At 48.8% G+C, this 24,751-nt stretch overlaps 1 protein-coding gene across 4 annotated transcripts in view; it reads right to left on the minus strand.

Moving 5' to 3' along the window:
* The window catches only part of MYO9A (myosin IXA), a 1,257,959-nt gene that overhangs the window by 105,010 nt on the left and 1,128,198 nt on the right, over window positions 1-24,751 (minus strand). For all 4 annotated transcript variants that reach the window (XM_078685018.1, XM_078685017.1, XM_078685015.1 and 1 more), the window contains one exon: window positions 3,139-3,270. In XM_078685018.1, the coding sequence (XP_078541144.1) occupies window positions 3,139-3,270 (132 nt within the window). The remainder of the gene's footprint in view (window positions 1-3,138; window positions 3,271-24,751) is intronic.

Below are 24,751 nucleotides of genomic sequence, written 5' to 3' on the forward strand. Positions count from 1 at the left end.
TGAAGCTGCTTCCTCGTCATACTCAATCAAATATTTCTTCTGGAGGACTGGGAGAAGCCTTACTAGGAGAAGTGTGGATAGGCAGAATTTTTTCTTGTGAAGCTCTTTGTTTGGGATGGGAAACTGTAGATGAGAAGACAGTGTCCTCAGCAATTTGCATCTTCGTCGACATAGAATCGGATCCAATATCCTGAGTTATGGACAAAATTGTCGACAAAAGAACCATTGAGGTAGCCAACGACGATAATGTAAAAACAAACTGTGAATGAGGTTGTTGACGATGGTGTCTGGGTCGACGGTGTCTAGGTCGATGGCTTATCCGTCAATAGCCTTGACTTTGATAAAGATCTTTGATGCAGGTCTGTGGACATAGGCTTCAGGTCTGTCGACGGGGTCACCGTCAAAAAGGCTGCAGTCAATGAGAGATTCTTGTTTTTAAGAGCCGCCAACAGCAGCGGCGATGACCTATATGTCAACAAATCTTTCAACGATAGTCTTTTTTCGTTGTTGTCTTCATAGATTATGCTGTTGACGTAGAAGACCACACCCTTACTGAAACTATGGTCGACAAAGAAGTAGACTAGGACATTATAAGTTTAGTCTAGGGCAATGAGAAGGTCGAGATTGTCATCGTAGTTGACATGACGGAATCTCCTTTCGCCGACGAGAGCACCGTCGAAGCAATGTCTTTCTGAGGTGACAAAATCGTCTCCGGTATAGACCTGGAATTTGTCTTTACCTTAGATGAGGCCTTAGAAGGAGTAGAGGGCACGGATTGACCCTTGGGAGAGGCAGACTCCTTTTTAGATGAGGAGGGCTGATAATCAGATTTCATAGAATGGTGTTGTTTCTCCAGCACCTTTACAACCTTAGGAGAGACCAATTCCACTTCACTTGCCCTCTTTTTAGAGGCAGTAGTTTTGAGGGAGGAATCACTGTCGTAAACAGACAGAGGACAGTCTCTTACCTGGTGGTCAGGGTGAAGGCAGTAAATACACTTCTTGTGTGGATCATCTGAGTGTAGTCCGAGCTTCCCACAGGAGTCACAATGCCTAAATAGAAACGTTTTTGAGGAAGACATGCTAATCTCAAGAAGAAAATTGTTCAGTAGGCCAAAAGAGAAAGTACTGAGCGGAGCTCAGGGAGAATCCCTTCAAATGACGTGGGGTAGAAAATCTGCCAGCCTGGAGCCTCTGTGGAAAGGGTTCTAGAGGATGCTGTCCTCTGATTGGCTGGAATTTGGCCCATTCCTAATGACTAGGACGAGATGTTAAAGTGAATGTTTTTTTCTCCATTAACTTCAATGTTAAAGTTAATACTTACTGCTTTTAATGTACCGTGGGACTCCCACTTCGACGATGGGTAATGATTTAAGCATGTGAATCTATGAAAGATGCCCAAATAGTAGAGAAATTTGGGTTCCCCAGGACAATACTTCATAAGGGATCAAGTTCTTGTGTGAGACAGAGAGGCATGTATAAACCTTCATTCCCTCTCAGAAGTTTCAGAGTGCTAGGAATGGGCCGAGTCCAGCACAGACGTGTTGTGTTTCTTTTTGGACTTACCCAATGACTTCAACCCCAATGAAGATGTGTTGCAGAAACGACTTGGGGAAAGGGATCTTCCCTTCAATCTTGCCTGGTCACAGAATGGAGTTTTCTGGTGTTTGGTGACATACAGCTACGCCTTATGGCCCCAGGTGGCTTTCAGAAGCATCAGGGTGCAGTTGCTGCAAGCCTGGAGTCATCGTCCAACCCCAAGTAGCAAAGACAAATAGGGTAGGAATCTGTCACAGACATACAAGGGGTTTAGCCCTGTATTTTTGAGGCGGTGAGATTGTCTCTTGCACAGAGATATTAACTGTTTCGCATCCCAGAATGGTTGCAAACTCCCTCTAGCAAAGGACTAAAGCAATTCCGCCTCTAGGATGGAAAGGGGAACATAATCCTCACCTTTATTTGGCCAGGGTGTATAGGAAGTGATTTCGCAAAGGGGGAAAATTGTTTCTCTATCGAGAAAAAGAACATAAGTGAATCTTCATTCTCCTTCTGTAACTCATACCCCATGTAGAATTATGCACACCTCAGAAGGTGTCACATCATATTTCCTGAAGTAAACCTGGAAACCGGAAGATGGCCTAGCCTCCCAGACATATTTCTGGGAATGTTTATAAAAAGAAAAAAAATCAATTAACATACATATGACCTCTCATAGAGACCTACTAGTGTGGGACACACTACTCCCATGGTTATAAGATTAGGCAGGTGAACAACTGTACTAAAAACTCATGACCACACTGCATGAGGACACCCAAAAACTCTTAATGGTCTGCCACCTAAGAAACTGTAAGGACATAGTTAAAAGGTCCTTTCATTCTGTGAGATCTGTCCAAACATGCATTCAATGTCCCCCACCCTTCTCTTTTATGTTTGGGTCACTGTGAAACAGACATTTTATTGTGTAACAAGTTTTCTTGAAAGTATTTACTAAACGTCAGTATGCTATGATAAGTCTTGCCTCTCATTAGGGACTGGTCGTCTCAAAGGCATTCACTAAAGATCTGTGCTTCATATCTCACAAGACCATTGCCTTAAGTATATTTACACAACTATTTTATAATCACATATTACACTAAACTGTTCATCCTATGCGAAGTTGCTATAAAATCTATGTGAAAAGAAATTAGCTATTAGCTTAACAAGTATGCAAGACTGATTATTTGTTACAAGTTGTAAAGTACTTTGAAACTATATTTTTAGTTGCAAAACCAGTTTAAAAAGCCACCTACAGTGGCAGAAAGAATTAAGAATCGATAAACAAAATCACAAGACCACCCCATACGCCAGGGATGTTAACAGCAGTGAAGACCACTGAATTGGTAACCAGAAGGAACACAACACGAACCAAGAAGAAAAGATAATTTTTGAGAAATGAGCTGGCAAAAACAGAACAACATAACCTGAAAACAGACATTTTAAAAGGTTTAATAGCTGACACTGCTTATTAGCGCCCAACTTCCAAAAAACACAACTGGTGAAAATATGTCATTCTACTTGCTTAGTCAATGGAAGATCTGAACATTGTAATATAAACATTGTACAAAGAAATTGCGAAAATATTGGAGGGAAGAAAACTTACGCAGTAGTTTTGCTGATATCTTTAACACTTTGCAGTGGGTCTGTCGTGTCTGGACAACGCAGAATACATGGAGCAAACACAATAGCAAGAGCATTAGCAGACATCCTGTTGGTTTCTTCCTCTTGAACTATCCTACACAAGAATTACAAGGTTATAGGAGCTTGACACCCAGACAACAACATTGCACAGATAAGGAAAACAGGTACAGAGATCCAAAAACAATCCCAAAACAATGTAATCATTAAACGGAAATTTCATATGACTAGTTAAGGGCAAAAATTGGTAGGTAGCTAAATTATAAACAAATGAAATCCAATGGAAGATGTTAGGTGAAACATTATTGATCCAGAGTATGAGAAAATGAAAGACTGAATGAAGTAGGAGTCATAGGGTCGTAATCGAAAACCATGACAATAATTAGATAGTTACTGGTAAGAATAGAAAATTAAGTAATAGCGATTACAGAAACCCTTAAGAAAACATTGGAAGACATGGACATGATGAGAAAAAAGGAGGGAAAGTGAGATGCAATATGCTAATAAGAGGTAAAACCATGAAACAAGACCTAGATCTGAAAAAGTACCCAGAACATAGGGCTGGAATGAAGCCAACATCAGCCCTGGCAAAAATGTTTAAACCAGCCTCACACTGAAAGAGATAGCAACTACATTGGGGACATGGTAGCTTTCCTGGGTGGATCACGGCAGCTCATTCAGCTTTGACAACAGCTTCTAGCAAGCAGCTCACTGGTAATAAGTTAGAGTCAGGGCTTGCCAAAACACCTCAGTTTTATGTTGGAACATACCCGGCAAGCTAGCAAATCCAACAACATCCTTTGTGATTCAATAAAGATGTTTGATAAAGCTAAAGCTCAGAGGCGGATCCTTTTACGCATACTTGAGAACAGTGATACTCAAAGTACGGCCCGGGGTGTGGGGGAGGGGGCGCTTGCGACTCTCTTGACATCTAAATACGGCCCTGTGGTGAACAGCAGCACAAGCTGCTATTTAGTTGTTGAGCACTAATATTTCTAAAACGTTAAACAGGCAAGCATTTATTAACTTGCAAATAAATGCTTGCCCATTTATTTAACGTTTTGTTTTAGACCTCCTTACACAATTCCTGACCCACCCAGACCCACTACTACCACCATGTTTGCATCAGTGCGGCCCTCAGGAGCCAGGCAACATGGCGGGCAACTTGCTAGAGCTCCGCTAGCGAGGCCCTAATTTATCCTGCATTTCACCGGAAAGTGTGGGGAAAGCTTGCCAACGACGGGCGGAGAGGTAGCGGAATAGCCTGAGGACCTCGCCGGTGTCTCCAGAACCGTGCGGTGAGGCCGAGGAGCCGAGTCTTCCCCGATGCGTGAGAGCTGCTGGCGGCCGGGGTGAAGGCGCGAAGTTCGGCCGAGTCCCGGAGAGGTGGGGGCCCGACTCTGGCGGTGCGGGAGAAGCCTGGCTGCGGCGGGGCATGACGGAAAGAGCTGGGGAGGCGCTGTGGAGCCTCCGGAGCGAAAGGCCAGGCCAGATAGCCCGCAACGCTGCTGACAGACCGGGAGAAGGAGCCCCGCGGCGCCCCTGCGAAGGGCTAGACGGTGAGCCGCCATCTTGCGACTGGCTGCACTGAGCGGCAGGAGCACGGACTCGTTCGCTGGTGGGACCCGGAGGCAGTCGCAGAGAAGGGAGGGAGGGACCCGCTCCTCTGCTGACCGAGGAGAGCGGAGATGCTCGGCAGCGGGCGGCAGCCGCAGGTCGTCGGTGCTCCTGGGGCGAGCTGCGGAGCTCCAGAGGCGGGAAGGCGAGAGCGGGCCCGGCCCTGGGGAGTGAAGGTACGGGGCGTCTCAGCGCTGCGGGCCCGGCAGAGAGGCACGACTGAGCGGAGGGAATTGGAAACAGGAGGCGAGGGGGTGAGACTGGCAATATCCTGCGCTGCTGAGGAGACGGCACAATCCAGGCGCCATTTTGGAGCTCCTGTGCTGTGAGGCCCCCAGAGACAAAACCCCCCCCAGACCCCGCTAACCTACAGCGCTGATTGTGAGTGCTACCGGCCACGGACTGCGAAGCGGTGGGGCCTGCCTGGCCTGCTGACCCGGGACTTGCCCGGTAAGCGCGAGCCCTGAACTGAGAGATGGGAGTAGGCCTGGGAACAGCCCTGGGCTGCCCGTCCCAGCAGCCCGAAAGTGGAGGCCTTCTGGAGTTTGCACATTGTTACCCGCACATGGCCTTACCTCCTGGGATGTGGATAACGCCCTTGCCACTAACCTGACTGTGGCACGCCTGCTAGTAGATCGCTGGCTGCGACTGTTTGCCCTGCCTAATCGAACACGCCTGGAACCGCACCGGTAATTGCGGGCAGAGCTCTTTGGGAAGCGGCTGGGAGATGGATTGCTGACAGCGCGCACGGACACCGGCAGGCGGGTGCGCACACAGACGTCCGAGAGCAAGGTTGCAGGGGGGACTGCTCTTGGATTCCTGTCTGGCCGGTTGGCTGATAGGAGTGAGGACCCCACTCTCTGGGGAATAGCACCCGCCCGGGGGTGACTGGAAGTGAGTGGCCGGAAGTGTAGATGCCCACGGCGCAGCAAATCGCTATGGGCAGGCTCAGGGACAAAGCACAGCTGCGGCAGCAGGAGGCGACTGGACCAGACGCGACGCAGGACCAGAGGCGGATGGCCATGGACCCAGCTGCTACTCTGGCGGCCAAAATGGACACAGTTCTGGTGGCGGTGGAGCGCATTGGATCGACCCTAGAGCAAACCAAGTCGTCACTAGAGGGACGGATTGATAAGGTAACATCTGACTTCACATTGCTGCACGCAGACCACCGTAAGCTGGCGGAGACCGTTACAGAACAGCACCAAGTGGTTCAGGAGCGGCAACCTGTGGTGCGCAGTCACGCCGCGGCCCTGCAAAACCTGATTGATAGAGTCTACGTACTAGAAGACCGCGCCGAGGATGAGGAAGGGCGCTCTCGGCGCAACAACGTCCGTGTAGTGGGCCTGCCTGAAGGAGAAGAAGGGACGGCGCCTGAGCGATACACTGAGACGTGGCTGAGGACGATTCTGCCGCCTGGAGTGCTGTCTCCGCAGTTCGTAGTGGAAAGGACGCACAGGGTGCCTGCGCAGGCCCGGAGGGTGGGAGACAGACCCTGTCCGTTCCTCTTCAAGCTCCTCAACTACAGAGACCGGGATACGGTACTCCGGGAAACACGGAAGATGAGCGACCTACAGGTGGGCAACAGTCGTGTAATGCTTTTCCCGGACTACACAGCGGCGACACAGAAGAGGCGGGGTTCCTACATGGCAGTGAAGAAACAGCTCAGGGACCTGGAACTATCCTATTCGCTGCTCTTCCCCTCGCGGCTGCGCGTGGTCACGAAGGGGGGCACACGCTTCTTCGACACCCCTACGGAAGTCTGGGATTGGCTGGAGGAGACCGGACAGTGGTCGGGGACGTGACCAGTAGCCCCTGAGGGCGGCGGATGGCAAGAGCAGCGCTCCAGGAAGAGGAGAAGGAAGAGGGGGGCCAGACGGGGAACAGGCCTGGGACAGGCGGCACCCGGCCCGGAGAAGATAAGGCAGGAGTGGCAGGAGGCACTGGAGGAGGTCGCAACGCTGGGAGCGGGGACAGGACATGGCAGACCGGAGCACGGACAGCAAAATGGAGCTGAGGCTAGCGGATCTTCCTCGCCATCTACGGTAATGTCGGACGACGTTCTGCAGCCGGTGGTGACGCCCCAGACAGCGGACTATATAGTGTGACGGCCGACGAACAAACGATGGACTACCTCATAACTAGTGTTTTGTGCAAAGATCCATGGTATCCTTTGAATGTCTGTTGGCACACATTGATAGGCAATACTGCTGTCCTGGAGTCACGCACACGCGCAGACACAGTAATAAGACCTGCTAGCATGCTGCAGATGCACAGCCGCGCATTCCACTAGGACATGAGTTCATGCACTTGCATGCGGGGTGGCACTCACGGGTGGCTCGCACGAGCCGGCACGCTCCACTGTAGGTGGCAACCCAACCACACCTCAACAGCGCTGGGGCCTTGTCGAGGGGGGTCCCCTGATACCACCACTGACTACGCGTCCCCCAAACGCACACACATTGCGATCACAATACACTAAGCGATAGTTTGGTTGCTCAGTCTGGACGCATTCTCCGTTGGGAGTACGCCCATAAAGTTACACAGTTAGTTTCAGTTCACATGTTTTAGATGCGGCAATTAGTGATTCCCGACCGAGGGCCCACCCCCAGACCTCACAGGCTGCGCCCCCGGCCCCCCCGGGTGAACACGTCACAGCACTGCATGCACTAACATCATGACCTTGAATATCCGAGGCATGCACACCCCGTCGCGTCGGTACTCTGTTTTTTCATACATGCAGCGCCACCACATGGAGATTGCTCTCCTCCAAGAAACACACATGTCTAGAGAGGAGTTGGAGAGACTTTGCAGGCGATGGAGGGGACAACTGTATGGCACGACCTACTCAGCGCGCGCGCGAGGCACTCTGATATGGGTGAAGGCAGGAGTCCCCTTCGCACACACTGACACGCAGGTAGACGCGGAAGGGCGATACACTTTTGTGAGGGGGAGGCTTAATGGCCAAGAAATATTACTGGGCTCTATTTACGCCCCTAATACGGAGCCTGCCTTCCTGGCGTCTCTAAACCATGCCCTTCAGCAGTATGCGGGTCTGCCCTGGTTGCTGGGAGGCGACTACAATATGGTGCTGGACACACAGTTAGACCGCTCATACCCGCCCCTGCGCGCAGTGGCAGCGACCTCAGCGGCACAAGCCCTCAGAGATTGGCTAACACATTGGGACATTCAAGACCTCTGGCGTACCCAACACCCCACAGACAAAATATACTCCTATTACTCGCCGGTGCACGGCATCCATGTTAGATTGGACAGAATAGCAGGCTCCCAGTCCCTGCTCCCACTCTTAACCAAGTCTGAATATTTGGGTAGGACGCACCTCGGACCATAACCCCTTGTGGTTCCAGATTAGCTGGGCGGCAGATAGGCCTCCGGTGCCCAAATGGCGGCTGCAGGCGGCTGCGCTGGAGGATGCGGAGTTCAGATCATCCCTGGGTAGCGCCATTCTCTATTACTTTGAGGAAAATGGGGACACAGCGAGCGACCCTATGGTGCAGTGGGACGCCCATAAGGCAACTATACGGGGGCATTGCATAGGGACCACGTGGGAGATCCAGGCGCAGGTATCTGCGTCACCGACCCGCATAGAATCCGAGCTACAGCAGCGTGAGGGGGAGGGAGCGGGTAGACATGCGCTTAAGCTGGGGGAGCTACAAGGTGAGCATGCGGTCCTCATTGAAAGACTGAGGTGCCACAATTATGCAGCGCACACGGCCAAGACACATGCGAAAGCGGACAGGTCGCCTGCTAGCCTGGCTGATACAGGCCGCGGAGCGCAGGGCGCAGATTGGTTTACTGAGCACTACCGGGACCTCTAAAGAGCTCGGGGCACCGGCCGGGACCATGCGGTGGCTGACCTTCTAGAGCTGGTTACGCTGCCCAAAATCACTGATGCACAGAGGGAGGACCTAGGTGCCCCGCTCACGCTGGAGGAGGTGGGTGACGCGATACAGGCGTTGGCGACTGGGACAACGCCGGGGCCAGATGGCCTGCCAGCTGAATACTACAAAGCGAACAGAGACATCCTGGCACCATGGCTGCACCAGATGTATCGGGCGTCAATAGCCCTCCCTGAGAGAAGCGTTTTTGGTGTCCTTGCCCAAACCTGACAGGGATCCAATGTCCCTGAGCTCGTATCGCCCGTTGGCGATGCTCAATACGGACTATAAAATACTAGCCAAGATACTGGCTGAGCGCCTGGCGCCATTAGTCTTGCATCTGGTCTACCCAGACCAAAATGGTTTTGTGCCGGCGAAGTCCACATCCCTGAATCTCAGGAGGTATTTTCGTGTGGCGGCGGAGGCAGCGGCGGTGTGGCCTAGAGCAGGGTGCCTGATACTAGACTTGGAGCGGGCCTTTCATAGCCTCGAGTGGGGATATCTTCGGGCGGTGTTGGAGGCTTATGAGCTGGAAAGGAAATTTCTGGAGATGGTGGGGCTTCTGTATAGGAACCCCGTGGTCCGCGTCCGGCTGGGACGCTACGTCTCAGAGGAGGTGGCGGTGGGCAGGGGCACCCGGCAGGGATGTCCTCTGTCACCGCTGCTCTTTGCGCTAGCCATTGAACCTCTGGCGGCAGCCATGAGGCAATTGCTGGCTGACGGGATCCCACTAGGAGATGGTACACACCAGGTGTCCCTATACGCAGATGATCTCTTGGTCTTTGTCAGGGACGTGAATAGTATGCCGGAACAACTTGCCCCACTGTATAAATAATCTGCATAGAGAAACAAATACGCACAATCTCATGCTGTTGCAGAATGTATAATATAAAGGAGATCAAAATATAATAAATGTAAAAAATACTGTTTTTTCCCCTTCTTTTATAAACTATTGTTCAATAAAAATGCACAAACCTTATTTGTACCATGCACTCTGTTTATGATTCAGTTTTCCTAGTTTTCTGTCAGTAAATGTCCGCTCTATAACCTTGTTCCTAATTATTGTATTGACACACGGTTATATATCCCGAAATTAGGAACTCTAGTCGGGGATACCCCTTTCCTTTTTTTCATACAAGTCCTGCCTATACGCCTTTAACAGTGGGGTGAATGATCCGGAGTATAGCCTACAGGGCACGAGAGTGCAGTGGCGCACGGACACGTTTAAATACTTGGGGATCCAGATCTACCGGCAGCCAGTGGACCTGCTGGACGGGAACTTAGGTAGGGCGGTTACAGCGCTCAGGGCGCAGATAGGCTTTTGGTCCACACTCCCCCTGACGCCCACGGACAGGGTCGCTTTGACCGAAATGGTGATGCTTCCTCGCCTTCTATACTATTTTACGAATCTGCCTCTGTTCGTGCCTGCATCTTTCTTCTCCAAGCTCAACGGGACCCTACGTGATTTCGTATGGGGCGCGTCTCGACACCGGCTGGCCCTAGATAAGCTCTTTCTCCCCACAGACAAAAGTGGCTTAGCCGCCCCCTGCTTTGAGCACTACTATCTGGCAGCGTAGCTCCAATGGATTGCCAGCTGGATGGCGGTCAGGGGGAGGGAGGACACCGCCACAAGCGAGCCGCCCTATACCATGGAAAGGATCGCTGCGCTGTTTCACCCGCTGGCAGCCAGGGCTAGACCTGCCCCGCTCCTACTAGGGGTGGCTTACAAGTGCTTCCGCAGGGCACTATACCTCACGAGTAAAGCGCTTCCATACGCGCCCGCGGTGCCGTTGGAGGGCTCTCCGGGAGGCAAGGGAGTTCTCACACGCCGCATGCTCGAGCAGTGGCAGGAGGCGGAGGTGCAGACGCTGGGCGACCTATACCAGGATGGAGCCCTGATCCCCTTCGAGACGTTAGTTGCAGAGGTTGGGCTACCCCCTGGGGGATTCCTAATGCATAGGTCACTCACAGCCCGGATGGTGATGGGGTGGGGTGACATAACGGAGGAGCCGGCGCAGCATCTAACGATACAGTACCTCCATGTCATGGGCAGGGGCAGGCATCTCATCAAATGGTTTGCCGCGTCCCTAAGGTTGCACACAGAGCTGGACTTGGCCCCCCTCCGCGGGGAGTGGGAACAGGATATGGGACGACCACTGGCGGATAAAGAATGGGAACGGATGCTCAAAAGTCCGGTGAGCATCCCCAGAAACATGCGCTTTCGCCAGATCCAGGTATATATAGTCCACAGGGCCTACCTCACCCCAGCTTTAATCAATAAGTATTTTAATAGGGCAGATGCGTCTTGCTCCCGATGCGGCGAGCTAGATGCGGACCTCCTTCACCTTTTGTGGCGCTGTTCACGACTTAGCACTTATTGGAGGGAGATCCATGCCCGGCGTGTGCAATGTACTGGCCGCGCAATCCCCTGTGACTGGCCTGAATTCTTCTTACACCACTTCAAGCGGTCGCCAACTACCAAGGCGTCGTCCCGATTCCTGGGAATGGTCACGGCGGTGAGACTCCTTACAAAAAGATGGAAGGCGAGGGACCCACCCAGTGTGCAGGCGTGGATCCTGTCTCTCCTGTCGTGGGGCTGTGCGAAGTGGACCGCCATTAGGAGAGAGGAAACAGTGGGACTCCGCAGAGCCCATGGCGGAATGTTGGGAGGGCATGCTCAGCACACTACAGGCAGTAGGGACTGACACGGCTGAGGAAGGGGCGGGGGACACAGAGGGCGGCCTGGATAGCCATGGGGTGGGGTGCACGGCAAACACTAATAACATCAGCAATGCCAGCAGTAATACTAACACTATCGCGCAGGCGGGGGCTCATGGTCGGAATGCTGCGAGGGTGCAATAGACATGGGGAACATACATGCGCCGAGAGTGAGGAGACAGGGAGCGGGGGGTGCGGGAGGCCGGTTAGATAAGATGAGGAAATAAACACACATTTACTGACCGAAGGAGGGGGAGGGGGACCTCGGGGAGGGGAATGGGGGAATGTTTTGTATTGAACACCGGTGATAAAGCTGTATCTCGTTTTTACTGTTTCTTGCAAATGTTGTGGTTGCAACTGAGTTATGTATATATGAACTGGCACTTCAGGCGGAAATGAGAAGCAAAGACTCGCACAGGATATGGCCATGTACGAAGGTCCGGGACTGTCGCCTTACGTATATGTCACACTATAACAGCGTCTTAATAGCAAAAGGTGTTGTCGGAGTACTTATAGCAGAATACTGTTAATAAAGTGTTTGATGTACATGATGCGTGAACCGTGCTGTTGAAAATTACATAGAAATGCCAATAAAAAGAGTTGACAAAAAAAAATCAGTGCGGCCCTCAGTCTCACCATAGACAGTACTTTATGGCCCCTGGGGAAATATTTGCAAGTACCAATGCTCTAGAACAAAGTAGATCTGCTCTTGCCGGCAGAAGCCATGAACCAACATTTCACAAGAATCCTAAAAACTGAGATATTCAAACTGGCATTTAACTAGCAACATTTATAAATGTGATTTCCTGAAGAATACTAGATACAGGATCCTATTGTATCCAATGACACTAACTCACTGTCCATCTCCAATTATCTGTCCATTAAATGTAAGGCTCTTGAGACTTACTGAAGGAAAATAGGCATCCACAAGTTTGGAATCAGTTCGGTTAAGTACCTATTTATCGATACAGCAAGGGAGTATCCCAGCAATGTAAACTTTATATTAGAGTTTCAAACAGTACAGAATAACCATGTTTTATAGACTTGGGAGGAGGTCCAAAAGGCTGAATGCTATTTTTCTAGCCTCTCTAAACTTTGTGCAACTGAAGCCATATAAGCCTTAAATTGATTTAAGATACATTTCTGGCAGCAATTCTGAATTACTTGTAATCTTAGCACTACATAGTTGGAAATGTATGTGCATTTATAGGAACTTATACAGTGGGAACCCAGAGTGAGAGCCTAAGTGTGCTGTAAAACATACTAAAGTAACAAAACGAGATCTTGAACAAAAAGCTAAATATCAATGGCCCCTAACGATGGCCTTTGCAATAGCAATCACAAAGGAGTCGAACATTTGAGGATGTAGTGGATTGACAGAATTTGAGAGCTCTGGTCACATTAGTAATCAATCCTATTTACTAATTGAGCATCCTTTTAACAAATGAGGTATGCAGAACTGGGTTGCTCTGGTCAAGGTATTTATCTATGGGCTCACCGAACTTCACCATGGCTGGTCCCAAGTCCAGCTGCGAAAGGAGGAGGAAGGTTAAGGTCGGAGCTAGCTCCCCAACCATGTAAAAACCCCAGCTACTGAAACGTCAACCAAAGGATAACCCAGTCTTGGAGAGAGAGGAATCTCCTTCACGGAGAGCTATGACGCTTTGTGTTGAAAGCCAGAGCTCCCTAGAAGCCATAAAACCAATCCACCTGGTTTCGTCCAAGACCATCACCATCAGCACATAGAACGTGAGGAAAATACATGAGATGGGGAAGACAGCTCAAGTGGCAGCGGAGATGAAAAAATACAATCTTGCCCTGCTCGGTATCAGCAAGACCAGATGGACATAGTCCGCAGAAAAAAGACAGTCTCCCGCAGGAATGCTGCTGGTTTCTGGATATAAGGAAGACAACGCTCCACATACTCCGGGAGCAGCACTGATGCTAATGCCAGAAGTCAACAGCACTTCGATTGGATGGAAAGCCCACAGTCCCAGAATCATCACAGCGACCTTCCGCACAAAGAAAATGAGGACCAACATGAATGTTATCCAGTGCTATGCATCCATAAATAACAGCAAAGTAGAGGAAACAGAACAGTTTTACAACAGATTCTAGTCCATCCTGGAGACATGACTTGAAAGAGACATCACCATACTGATGCGGGACCTTCGTGCCAAAACTGAAGGCAACAGCACTGGGTATGAAGAAGTCATGGGCAATCATGGCCTTGGCAACATGAACAAGAATAGTTCAAAGGCTTCCAGATATCTCTGCCCTGAACAGTCTGGTGGTAGGCGGTAGTGTATTCCCACACAAAAGACTACACAAGGCAACGTGGGTGTCACCAGACCATTCAACAGAGAATCAGATTAGCCATGTCTTCACTGCTAAGGCGATCTGGAGGCCCCTACAGGATGTTACAGTGATGAGAGGAGCAGACATGGTGTCAGATCTGGTCATAGCCAGGCTAAAGCAAAAGCTGAAGAAAGCATGAATGGAACCGACAAACCAACGCCAGTGATATAACACTACCCTCCTCAAACATGTACAGAAACAAAGTGAATACTCCGTCACTCTCAGTAATAAGTTTCAAGTCCTGCAAGTAGTAGAGGACGACAGAGGCCCAGTAGGAAGTCAGTGGGAGAAGATCAACTAAACAGTGATATCAAACTGCCAGGAGATACTAGGTCTCAAGAAACACCAGCATAAAGAATGGATGTCAACCAAGACTCTTCGCATAAACCAAAAGAGAAAGGAAAAAGAAGCTGCAAAACACCAAACCCAGCAAGAGCAGAAAAAGTGAAAGCTCAAGTCGAATACACCAAAACAAACAAGGAAGCATTGCGGAGCTGAAGAGCAGACAAGTGAAGGTTAACTGATGGTCTTACTACAGAAGACCAGGAGGCATCAAGTCATGGAAACATGAAAGAACTCTATGACATAACAAGGAAACTCTCTGGCAGATACAGCAAGCCAGAAAGACAAGTTAAAGACAAAGCTGGGAAGACAATCAAGGGTTTATAATCTGGCATGGATTGTAGTGGTACAAACAACTTTTTATTACCACAAGCCAGTTTTTCTCTGGCTATTCACATCCATCCAAGTGTCAAACATTAATATGGTACACACACAGTAAACATTCAATCTGTCGTAATACCATCACCCACCAAACAGTACTAGTGGAAAAAGTGTGGAGAAGAGAGTGAGCCCCTCACGGAAGAACCGCCAATCGGGTTATCTGACTAGTAATTGCCAGTGTGCCCAATTATCATCATCGGTGACTCACTCTCATAACAGTGGAAAATGAAAACAGAAAAAGATCAACAACGTATAACAGTGCTTCTTCTCAACATCAGCCCCACAGTCTGCTGACTGTTCCTATCAAGGCAAGTCCACGTATTGTACTTGCTATACTTGTGTGCACATATAACACAAAAACAGAAACCCCGAGTGAGAAAGAAACGTGAATCTCACACAATTAAAATAGAAGAGTTCACTGGCCACTCTGGGTTTATTCTGGGCTGTGAATCCTTCTAACTTAAAAATGACTCACACCATACACAGTCTCAGGTGGGTCATAGTCACCAACATGTTTCGTTGCTCATATTTTCTGCAACTTCTTCAGGGCAAATGGGGGTTACCCACTGCTATTGCCACTGTCTTTTAACACACACCTGTGATGGTAGAAACGACAGATTTGTAAAATAAAATGAGCCGAGGGTTAGAGACCCTCCCATATTTACTAATAAATTCGATTTTAAATTGTAATACAAGGTTGCGTTACTCAGACCAGACAACACTGCACATAATCACCTGGGTAGCGGGTTTTCGTAATCAACACGTGATCTCGGAGGACACGGGCATACTGTTTTGTTAAAAAGAAGGGGTAGCCGGTATGCGTGAAAGACGCTAACCCCAGGTGATTATGTGCAGTGTTGTCTGGTCTGAGTAACGCAACCTTGTATTACAATTTAAAATCGAATTTATTAGTAAATATGGGAGGGTCTCTAACCCTCGGCTCATTTTATTTTACAAATCTGTCGTTTCTACCATCACAGGTGTGTGTTAAAAGACAGTGGCAATAGCAGTGGGTAACCCCCATTTGCCCTGAAGAAGTTGCAGAAAATATGAGCAACGAAACATGTTGGTGACTATGACCCACCTGAGACTGTGTATGGTGTGAGTCATTTTTAAGTTAGAAGGATTCACAGCCCAGAATAAACCCAGAGTGGCCAGTGAACTCTTCTATTTTAATTGTGTGAGATTCACGTTTCTTTCTCACTGGGGGTTTCTGTTTTTGTGTTATATGTGCACACAAGTATAGCAAGTACAATACGTGGACTTGCCTTGATAGGAACAGTCAGCAGACTGTGGGGCTGATGTTGAGGAGAAGCACTGTTATACGTTGTTGGTCTTTTTCTGTTTTCATTTTCCACTGTTATGAGAGTGAGTCACAGATGATGATAATTGGGCACACTGGCAATTACTAGTCAGATAACCCGATTGGCGGTTCTTCCGTGAGGGGCTCACTCTCTTCTCCACACTTTTTCCACTAGTACTGTTTGGTGGGTGATGGTATTACGACAGATTGAATGTTTACTGTGTGTGTACCATATTAATGTTTGACACTTGGATGGATGTGAATAGCCAGAGAAAAACTGGCTTGTGGTAATAAAAAGTTGTTTGTACCACTACAATCCATGCCAGATTATAAACTAATTAAGAGTGTCTAAGGTGACAGGCCTGTTGCTGTATATTATGGTTTGAGTGGGGGGCGGCCTGCACCCTTCTCTTTCCCCCTGAGACTCCTCTTATTTGGACAAGACAATCAAGGGTAACAATGAAGGTGGATGGACCACTGAAGAACTGCTGAACCAGCCCATGCTGCAGTCTCCACCAGACATACAGCCAGCTGACAGGGACTTGCCAATTGACTGCAGCAGACCAACCAAGGGAGAAAAACGGCAAACCATCAAACATCTAAGAAATGAGAAGGCAGTAGAACCTGAAAACATTCCTGCATAGGCACTGAAGGCAGACATTGAAACATTAGTAGACATGGGCTATCCCATGTTTGGAAGGATATAGGAAGACAAAAATGTGCTATCTGACTGGAATGAGGGCTATCACAGCAAGATCCGCAAGAAAGATGACTTGAGCAACTACATGGGGATAACTCTTCTATCAACTCCAGCCAAAGTGTTTAACAGTCATCCTGAACAGAATGAAGGAATACGTCAATGCTAAGATGCGAGACCAGCAAGCTGACTTCCACAAAGTTAGATCCAGCACAGACCAGACTGCAACACTGGGCATTATCATTGAGCAGTGGATGTAATGGAACTCCATTTGTGAAAGGCAGCGAGTCTTCTAAGACCCTCAATGCTGCCCGGTGCAGGGTTCCACCTCTAATTCACTTAGAGTTCACTATGAAAATAATGAGGCAGGCGCTGGAAACTGGAAGACAAGAAAAAGGTTTATTTCTCATGAGGAGATCACGTCAACTGCAGACACCGGGATGTCGGAGGGAGGTGTTCTGCTGATAACTTCTTTGGCTCTTTCTTTTATACAGGTTTTACACAATGCATTTGTTTCATCAACATGGTTACACAAGCTTGTAGTCCCCTCCCCGGGCAGGTTGCCACACAAGCCCAACAGTAATTCTCTTCCCACCCAGGTCAAACAGACAATCTTATCTTGCAGCTGGACCTTGCTTCAGGGTCTAAAACATGTAAGACAGGCCGGATCTAAGAGTCCGTTCTGTTGATAAAAACAGGTCCCATTGTTGGTAAAAACAAGTCTTGCTGTTTGCAGTGCAATAAATCATGTTTGCAAGGGTCTTTTTGGTATTTGGAACCTGTTTGTGTAACTAGGTGTAGTGAGAGGTAGAGTGTCCAAGGGTTTGCCTGTAAACAGAGTTGAGAGGAAAAACGAGTTTGTGGCAGCAAGTGGCGCTGAGGTTTGTCGTGGCAATAGAGTTTATAGCCCCCAGCACACATACCAGGTCAGTCAGAGGGATGCTAGTAAGGGTAGAGCGAAACAAAGGTAACCAACAGAGTACAAAATGGCTGCAATAGATTAAAATGACTGCAGCTTATGTGCACATAGAAATTTCCACCAGACAAGATGGCGCAGGTAATATTCACGATTGTCATTTCACTTTTAATAGTGGCTCCTTTGAACATAACTAGCCATCTTGTCAGTCTATGTCGATCTCCATAATGTCCTGTATCTCTTGATCATACATTACTCTCATATTTGTTAGCCGAGTGTCCATAGTTTTAGGTGCAAGGTAGTTATGCAAAGAGAACACAAAGGTGGTATACAGTGTATACCCAAACAACAACCACATATTGTCAATAATGGGAACAAGAGAATCATTGATATTTGCCAACCCCACTCCTTCAAGATGCCCCAAAGCCAACTTCCAATTGTCCCAGTCTCTGATCCTTGATGAATTTCTGAAGACAGTCTATGGAGATGTTCGATTGCTTCATAGACAGAAGGTGAATTATCAGGAATATACACACAGCAGCTGGCACCAATGATGCGGCATGCTCCTCCACTGTCTGCTAGTATCACGTCCAAGACCATGCGATTTTGCAGGGCAACAAGACGGACCGCTTGGAGCTTAGCAGTGTTGTTGGTGAGGATGCCAGCAGTGACATTCAGGGCGGTCTCTACCGCTTGAGACAGATGTCTGATGGCTCAGCTGTTTGCCATCGGACCCCATAGCTGGACTAGCTCTTTTGCTGCGTCGAGGAACTGTGATGCGGCAGAGTCTGCTTGATCAGTGTCTTTAGAACGCTTTTCTCGATGATGCTCTGCAGGGGCTGTGTGGTTGATGCAAAACAAAGGCGATGTAGCACGTGCCCCCCCAGTTTCTTGGGAGTCATCAAACATCTAAGAAATGAGAAGGCAGTAGAACCTGAAAACATTCCTGCATAGGCACTGAAGGCAGACATTGAAACATTAGTAGACATGGGCTATCCCATGTTTGGAAGGATATTGGTTCCACAAACAAAGTACATATTGGGTGATGCAACAAGAGCTGGAGGGTTGGCAGTGTTCAAAGTCCTTACAATGCTACAAGTGCTGTGACCCACATTCTTAGTCCCACGGCCTTCAATGCATACAAGGCCAGAGACGTGGAGAAGTGTGGCTCAGGGGTTAGAGGCGGCAGACCCGGAATCTGAGATCGGTCCTGGACCAGGGTTCAATTCCCCGCCCCGGCGGGTCTTGGGCTAAAAATTCCATGGACTCGATAATTCTCGCCCCGGTGCCTCCTCGACTCACGGGTTCACACTGTGCGACTCTGGGCAACAGCTTGCTTAATCTCCACAACGGCCCCTCGCGGCGGGATGCCTGACTTTCACCTTGTGGATACCCTGCTATCTCACAGGGGAATATCAGGAAGGGTTCCCTAAGCAAGCGCCGGGAAACCCACTGCGGGTAGCTGTGCGCTATATAAGCTCAACTACATTTACATTTACATTACGTTCACCACAGATAGGGCCACAGTTAGTGTTGCAGCAGTTCTTTTCTTCAAGTAGGAAAATGTGGTTAGTATAGGATTATTGAACACTTGTATTTCCACTCATTCATTGGAGGGGACATTCATCGGGAATGTCACATTCATTCAAGGTGTGAGGGTAGAAGGGGCGGTTGTTCTTCCTGTTTTGTTTAGCCAGAACTCGTTGTAGAACTGGGCGATGGTCCCGTCGGAAGTGGCATTGTCTTTGTAACTTTCTTGTAGGAGCCTCATCCAGGCTAGGCAAGATCCGTGAATTGAAAAGGGCGAAGGGATGAAAGGGATGGAATGTTCAGTGGCATGTGGTAACAGCCCACAGACCCAACAGTTGGTAGTATTGGTGGCAAGATTGTGCTGGTGCAGCAATTGCACAAAAGAATTATGCCAGAATTCTTTGCGTCGTTTTCGGAGATGTGGCGGTAGTGATACCAGGTAGTGTTCTTTCTTGGTGGTTGGTTACATGGTGGGTGACAATGTTCTGTATGCAGGTGCATTCTCTTCAATGATCCAGAATGTGACCATTAGCAGGAGACAGGTGAGAAATGCGGCTACAAGTGCAATTGTCTTTGTGCTGTGCAGGTTGGCAGTCTTGATGGCTTTGCAGGTGCTCAGTTTCTTCCATCATCTTCGAGGGGCTCAACAACTGTTAGGACCACAGACATGTCTGGCGCTTTCCTAGTAGCATTGGTTGACTGTGCTATCGATCTGAGACCTTGACTCAGTTAGTGGCCTGTTCTTTGGAGCACCATCCTTTCGTCGATCTTAGGTTGTACCCTTTCTTGCATGGCACCGTGGGGTCGGGAAATTCTGATAGTTCGAGGGTGTCTTCTTGTGGGTAGCAACTCAGAGCTGGTCGGTCCTTCGCGAGTACTTCCTCTTGCACCTCCACCTCTTCACAGGTTGCCAGTGTTGGAGGGACTCGCTTGCAATGATGAGCGTGCAGCCAGTTTTATTTTCCTTGCACTCGGAGGGCAGTTCGTGTGGTGATTAGGACTTGCCAGGGGCCCGTCCACCTAGGCTCCAGATTCTTCGTTCTTTGGAAGTTGCAAATCAATACATGGTCGCCTGGCTTTATTTCATGTCCAGGGCCCCTGGATGTGTCAGGCAAGGCTTGCTGCACCGGTTGGTGGATAATTGTTAGCTTGTTTATTAATTTATGCAAATAATCCAACATTAATATGTTCAGGACATTGTTAATGGAGGTGGGTCTTGGTGCCGTCCAAATGCTCATAGGCCTGCCGAAGACCACCTCATACGGGGTCAGTCTGTGTTTGGTTGGGGTGGAGCGCATCGATAGAAACGCCAATGGGAGGGCGTCGGGCCATTTCAACCTGGTCGTGGCAACTATTTTGGCTAGTTCTAGTTTCAATGTTGCATTATGTCTTTCTACCAGGCTCGCTGATTGGGGTTGGAGACTGCATGGAACTTTTATTTTACCCCCAACCCTCTCAGTATGTTCTGTATCACATCGGCTACGAAGTGAGGGCCGTTGTCGTTCCATAAAATTCTGCAAAGGCCGTATCGGGGAAAGATTTCTATCAGCATTACTTTTGCAGTGGCTAAGGCGGTATTGTCGTGGGTCGGGTATGCCTCTGCCCATTTGCTAAAAGCGCACACAACCACCAGGACATATTTTAGACCATGGCATCTCTCTAGTTGGATGTAATCCATTTGAAGGATTTCAAAGGGGTGGTCAGGGACTCCAAACCCTCCCCGCGGTACTACTGTCCCCTTCCCTGGGTTGTATTGTAGGCAGACTATACATTGTTGTACTAGGCGTTTTGCAGATTTTGTTATCTTGACATTATGCCATACTCTGGTGATTAGTTCAATCATGGGGGTGGAGCCTATGTGTGCTGGTAAATGTGCCATGGTCAATATGGGGATGAGGTAGCCATTGGGTAACAGCCATTTATTTCCGTCTTTAGTGCTCCAGCAATCATCCTCGTCTTTTAGTCCCACCTTTTCCCACTTGGTCAATTCGTCTTGTGCGCCTGAGGTCTGTATGTCCTTTACAGTGGTCCTAGCGTCAGTCCATTGTTCAGCTTGTGACCTGGTCACATACATTTTTGTCGTAGTTCTGTCTCCTGCCGTGGCTCGGGCAGTAACATCTGCTAGTGCATTTCCCTGTCCAATGAGATCAGTCACTTTCCTATGTGCTTGGCATTTTATCACTGCTAACTTCTTGGGGAGGAGGACTGCTTGCGTCAAGGCGGAGACTAAATCTCCATGCAGGATGGGTGTACCATGTGAAGTCAGGAACCCTCTTTCTTTCCATAAGATCCCAAAATGGAGAACCACTGGCTGTCGGTGTATATGTTAACTGCCGTGCCAGTTGCTAAGATACATGCTCGTGTGAGGGCAATGAGTTCTGCAACCTGGGCTGAACGTTGGGGAATACGGACCGTTTCCAGAACGGTTCGGGCTGTGATGACAGCGTATGCAGCTGAGGTGGTGCCGTTGGGGAGTTTGATGCACGAACCATCCACCCATAGTTCTCCAACTGGTTCTAGAAAGGCGGTGTCTCTGAGATCTATTCTACTCTTTGTTTGTTCATCGGTTAGTGTCACACAGTCGTGTAGTGGAGTCACGTTAGGATTATTTTCGGGTAGGGGTAACAGTGTGGCTGGATTGAGGGTGGTGCATCGCTTTAGGGTAATGTGCGGTGCTAGCAGGGTCAACTCATATCCTGTCAGTTGGGCACTAGTCAAGTGTTGGGTTTTGGTCTGGTTTAGTAGTGTGTCGACTGCATGGGGTACTAAAACAGTGACTGGATTGGAGAGCACTATTCCTTCGCTCTGGCGTATTGATACTGCTGCAGGTGCCACAGTGCGCAGGCACTCTGGTAGCGCTCTGGCTACTGGATCAAGGGTGGCAGAGAAATATGCACAAGGGCGTTGTTTGTGACCAATTGATTGTGTTAGGACAGACAATGCACATCCCTCCCTCTCGTGCGTGTAGAGGAACAATCGTTTGGAGTAATCTGGGGTTCCTAGGACAGGCGCTAAACAAAGGGCATTGCGTAGTTCTTTAAAGGCTGACTGGCATTCGGGGGTCCAGGGAGAGGTGAGGGGATGTCTTTAGCTAGGAGGGAGAGAAGGGGTTTGACAATGAGGCTAAAGTTCGGTAACCACTGTCGGCAAAACGAGGTGAGACCTATCAAAGAGCGGACTTGCTTCTGATCTTTGGGGACAGGGGTGTCTAGAATTGTGTGGATCCTCCCTTCTTTTGATAAAAGGTGACCCAAATAGGTTACTTGTGATTTACAGAACTGCAATTTCTTTTGGGAGACCTTGTGACCATTCTCAGCAAGAAAATAAAGTAATTTGATGGTGGCTGTGACGGCTATTGGTATGGTGTCTGCTGCTAGAAGGATGTCGTCTACATATTGTATTAGTGCCACTCCATCTGGGAATTGTATGGCGCCCAACTGTCTTTTAAGCGCCTGGCTATAGATGCTTGGGCTTTCTGTGTACCCCTGAGGTGCTCTGCAAATCTGTACGAACGAGAGTTTAGGGTGAATCCAAATAGACAGCGGCTGTCTTTGTGTATAGGTATGGAAAAGAATGCGTTTTTGAGGTCAATCACAGTGAAGGTGGTGGCAGTGGAGGGGATTAAAGTCAAAATTGTTGTGATGTTGGAAACTACTGGGTATTGTGGCACTACGATTTTGTTTATTTCCCGCAGGTCAATGATGAAGCGGTAGGCTTTTCCGTCTCCCTCTCCCTGTCTCTTTACAATCGGTAGTATGGAACTGTTACAAATGTTGCTTACTACTTCCTCTATCACCCCTGCCTCTACCAAAGGGTGTATGATCTCTGTCAGTGCCTTCTCACCCTCTGGTGATATTTTGTACTGTGGTACTTTCGGTAGGGTTGCGTCCTGTCGTATTGTTACGTGTACTGGGTCAATCATCATTCGTCCTACGTCTGAATCAGCCCTAGCCAATAAGTGTGATGGCAAAGTGTCCAGTAGGGATGTGTCAGTCTCAGAGATGGGAAACATGTGCTGAGAAGAGTTCTCTCTATGGCGCTTTGGGTTTTCATACAGGATGACACGCACTCCGTCCGGTGAGCATCTGATAGTCGCATGGAAGTGTTTCAAAAGGTCGAGACCCATGATGGCGTCGGGGGTGTTAGAAGAGAGAAGGAATGTCGTTTCGACTATATTGTTGCCAAGGTTAAAAGGGATTGGTCGGGACAAAGGGTTAGTGTAGGGCGTACCGTCAAATCCTATTGAGGTCACATGTGAGCCTGACAAGGGTGCCCTTGGAATCAGTCGTTTGGATAGTGCACTATGTGTTGCTCCTGTGTTTACCAAAAATGGCGACTTTGTGCCCAGGACCTCAGCGGTAACATAAGGGCCTTGCTGATCAACATAGAGCTCGACTGGATCCCTCCCTTGCCCCTGGCTTTCCTATGCAAAGTCGTACGTATTGTCATAATCTGTCTGTTGGTACTGATTCTGTTTGGGATGGTCAAATGAGTTCACTTTTCCTGGCCTTTCCTCGCTTGCTTCACTCGCGTACCCTCTCCCACGTCCTCTTCCTCTCTGTCCACTTGCTATTTCCTTTGCCCTTCTGCCCCTACCAGCCCCTAACAAAGCTGGGCATTGGGAGTTCCAGTGTCCATATTCTTTGCAAAATGCACATTGATCCTTGCCTAGGTCTTGGCGTCCTACATATGATGTAGATGAATTGTTTCTCGGTGGCTGTACTCTTCGGGTATTCTGCTGGTATCCTCCCTTATATTGCTCCCTTCCTGTATTCGCCCCCTGGAGTTGTGCTATCATTTCCCTTTCCTTCAAGTCCTTCTTTTTCCTTTCTGTAGCCCTGTCATTTTCATTTTTCTGATGCTCATAGTCCTAGGCCATTTGGAGGATGGCCGCCGGTTTATATGCTGCCCAACTACTTTCGCTGGCTTGCAATTTCTGGGATACCTCTGGCAGTAGTCCTTTGACGTAGTTCTGCACAAATAAGTGGTGTCCGGTTGCGGTGGACATGCTTTGTCCACTGTAATCGGAGAACTGTTCAAATCCGGAGAAATACTCTGAGACATCCTCTTGTGGTTTCTGGCGGCACGCGGTTACTATGGACCAGTCTATCTTTTTCTCTGGGATCAGCGTTTTCACTTTCAGCACTATTTTGTCAGGGAGGTCCAATATTGCTTTAACCGGTTTTTGACCAGGGTTCTGCTGTTTATCTAGTGTGTTGAGTTGTTCCGAGGTATGACCAAGCAGTTCGGTATCGTCTACTTTCCTAATCTGTTTCCACACATCTGCTGGCAAACATAACCCGACGAACAAGTCTATGTTGGCAAGTGTCATTATTGTTGATCCCAAAGCGGTACCTAGCTCTGTGTAAAAGGCGGTGGTGTTCTTTCGTAAATCGGGTAAAGATTTACGGAACGTCAAGCTGTCCTGTCTGTCCCATGGCTGATACACCCAATTGTAGACCACCCTTCCTCTAGCGTCTTGATGGTTCATATCCTCATGAGTTCCTTGTCCTCTAGGAGGTGCCCAATAAGGGGCAACTTCTTTCATCGGCATCATGCTATCTGGTTTTTCCACCGGGGGTCCTGCTATTTTAGATGTCCTGTCCTTATCTATCCGTCCTTGTTCCACGAGGTGACGGAATACTTCCAGTGTGGATGAACAGAGTTCATCTCTGGTGTCTACCTTTCTATAGAGAGCCAACAGACGCTCGGGCTCTACATGCTGCTACTTCTCTTCATATGCAGTAAGAGTGTGGTAACAGAGACGTACAATAAAGTATTGTTTGTGGTTTTCGACATAGGAGTTGCATATGTCAG

This window comes from Lissotriton helveticus, chromosome 3_2 (genome assembly GCF_964261635.1).
Source record: "Lissotriton helveticus chromosome 3_2, aLisHel1.1, whole genome shotgun sequence".
In the NCBI taxonomy this organism is placed as follows: domain Eukaryota; kingdom Metazoa; phylum Chordata; class Amphibia; order Caudata; family Salamandridae; genus Lissotriton; species Lissotriton helveticus.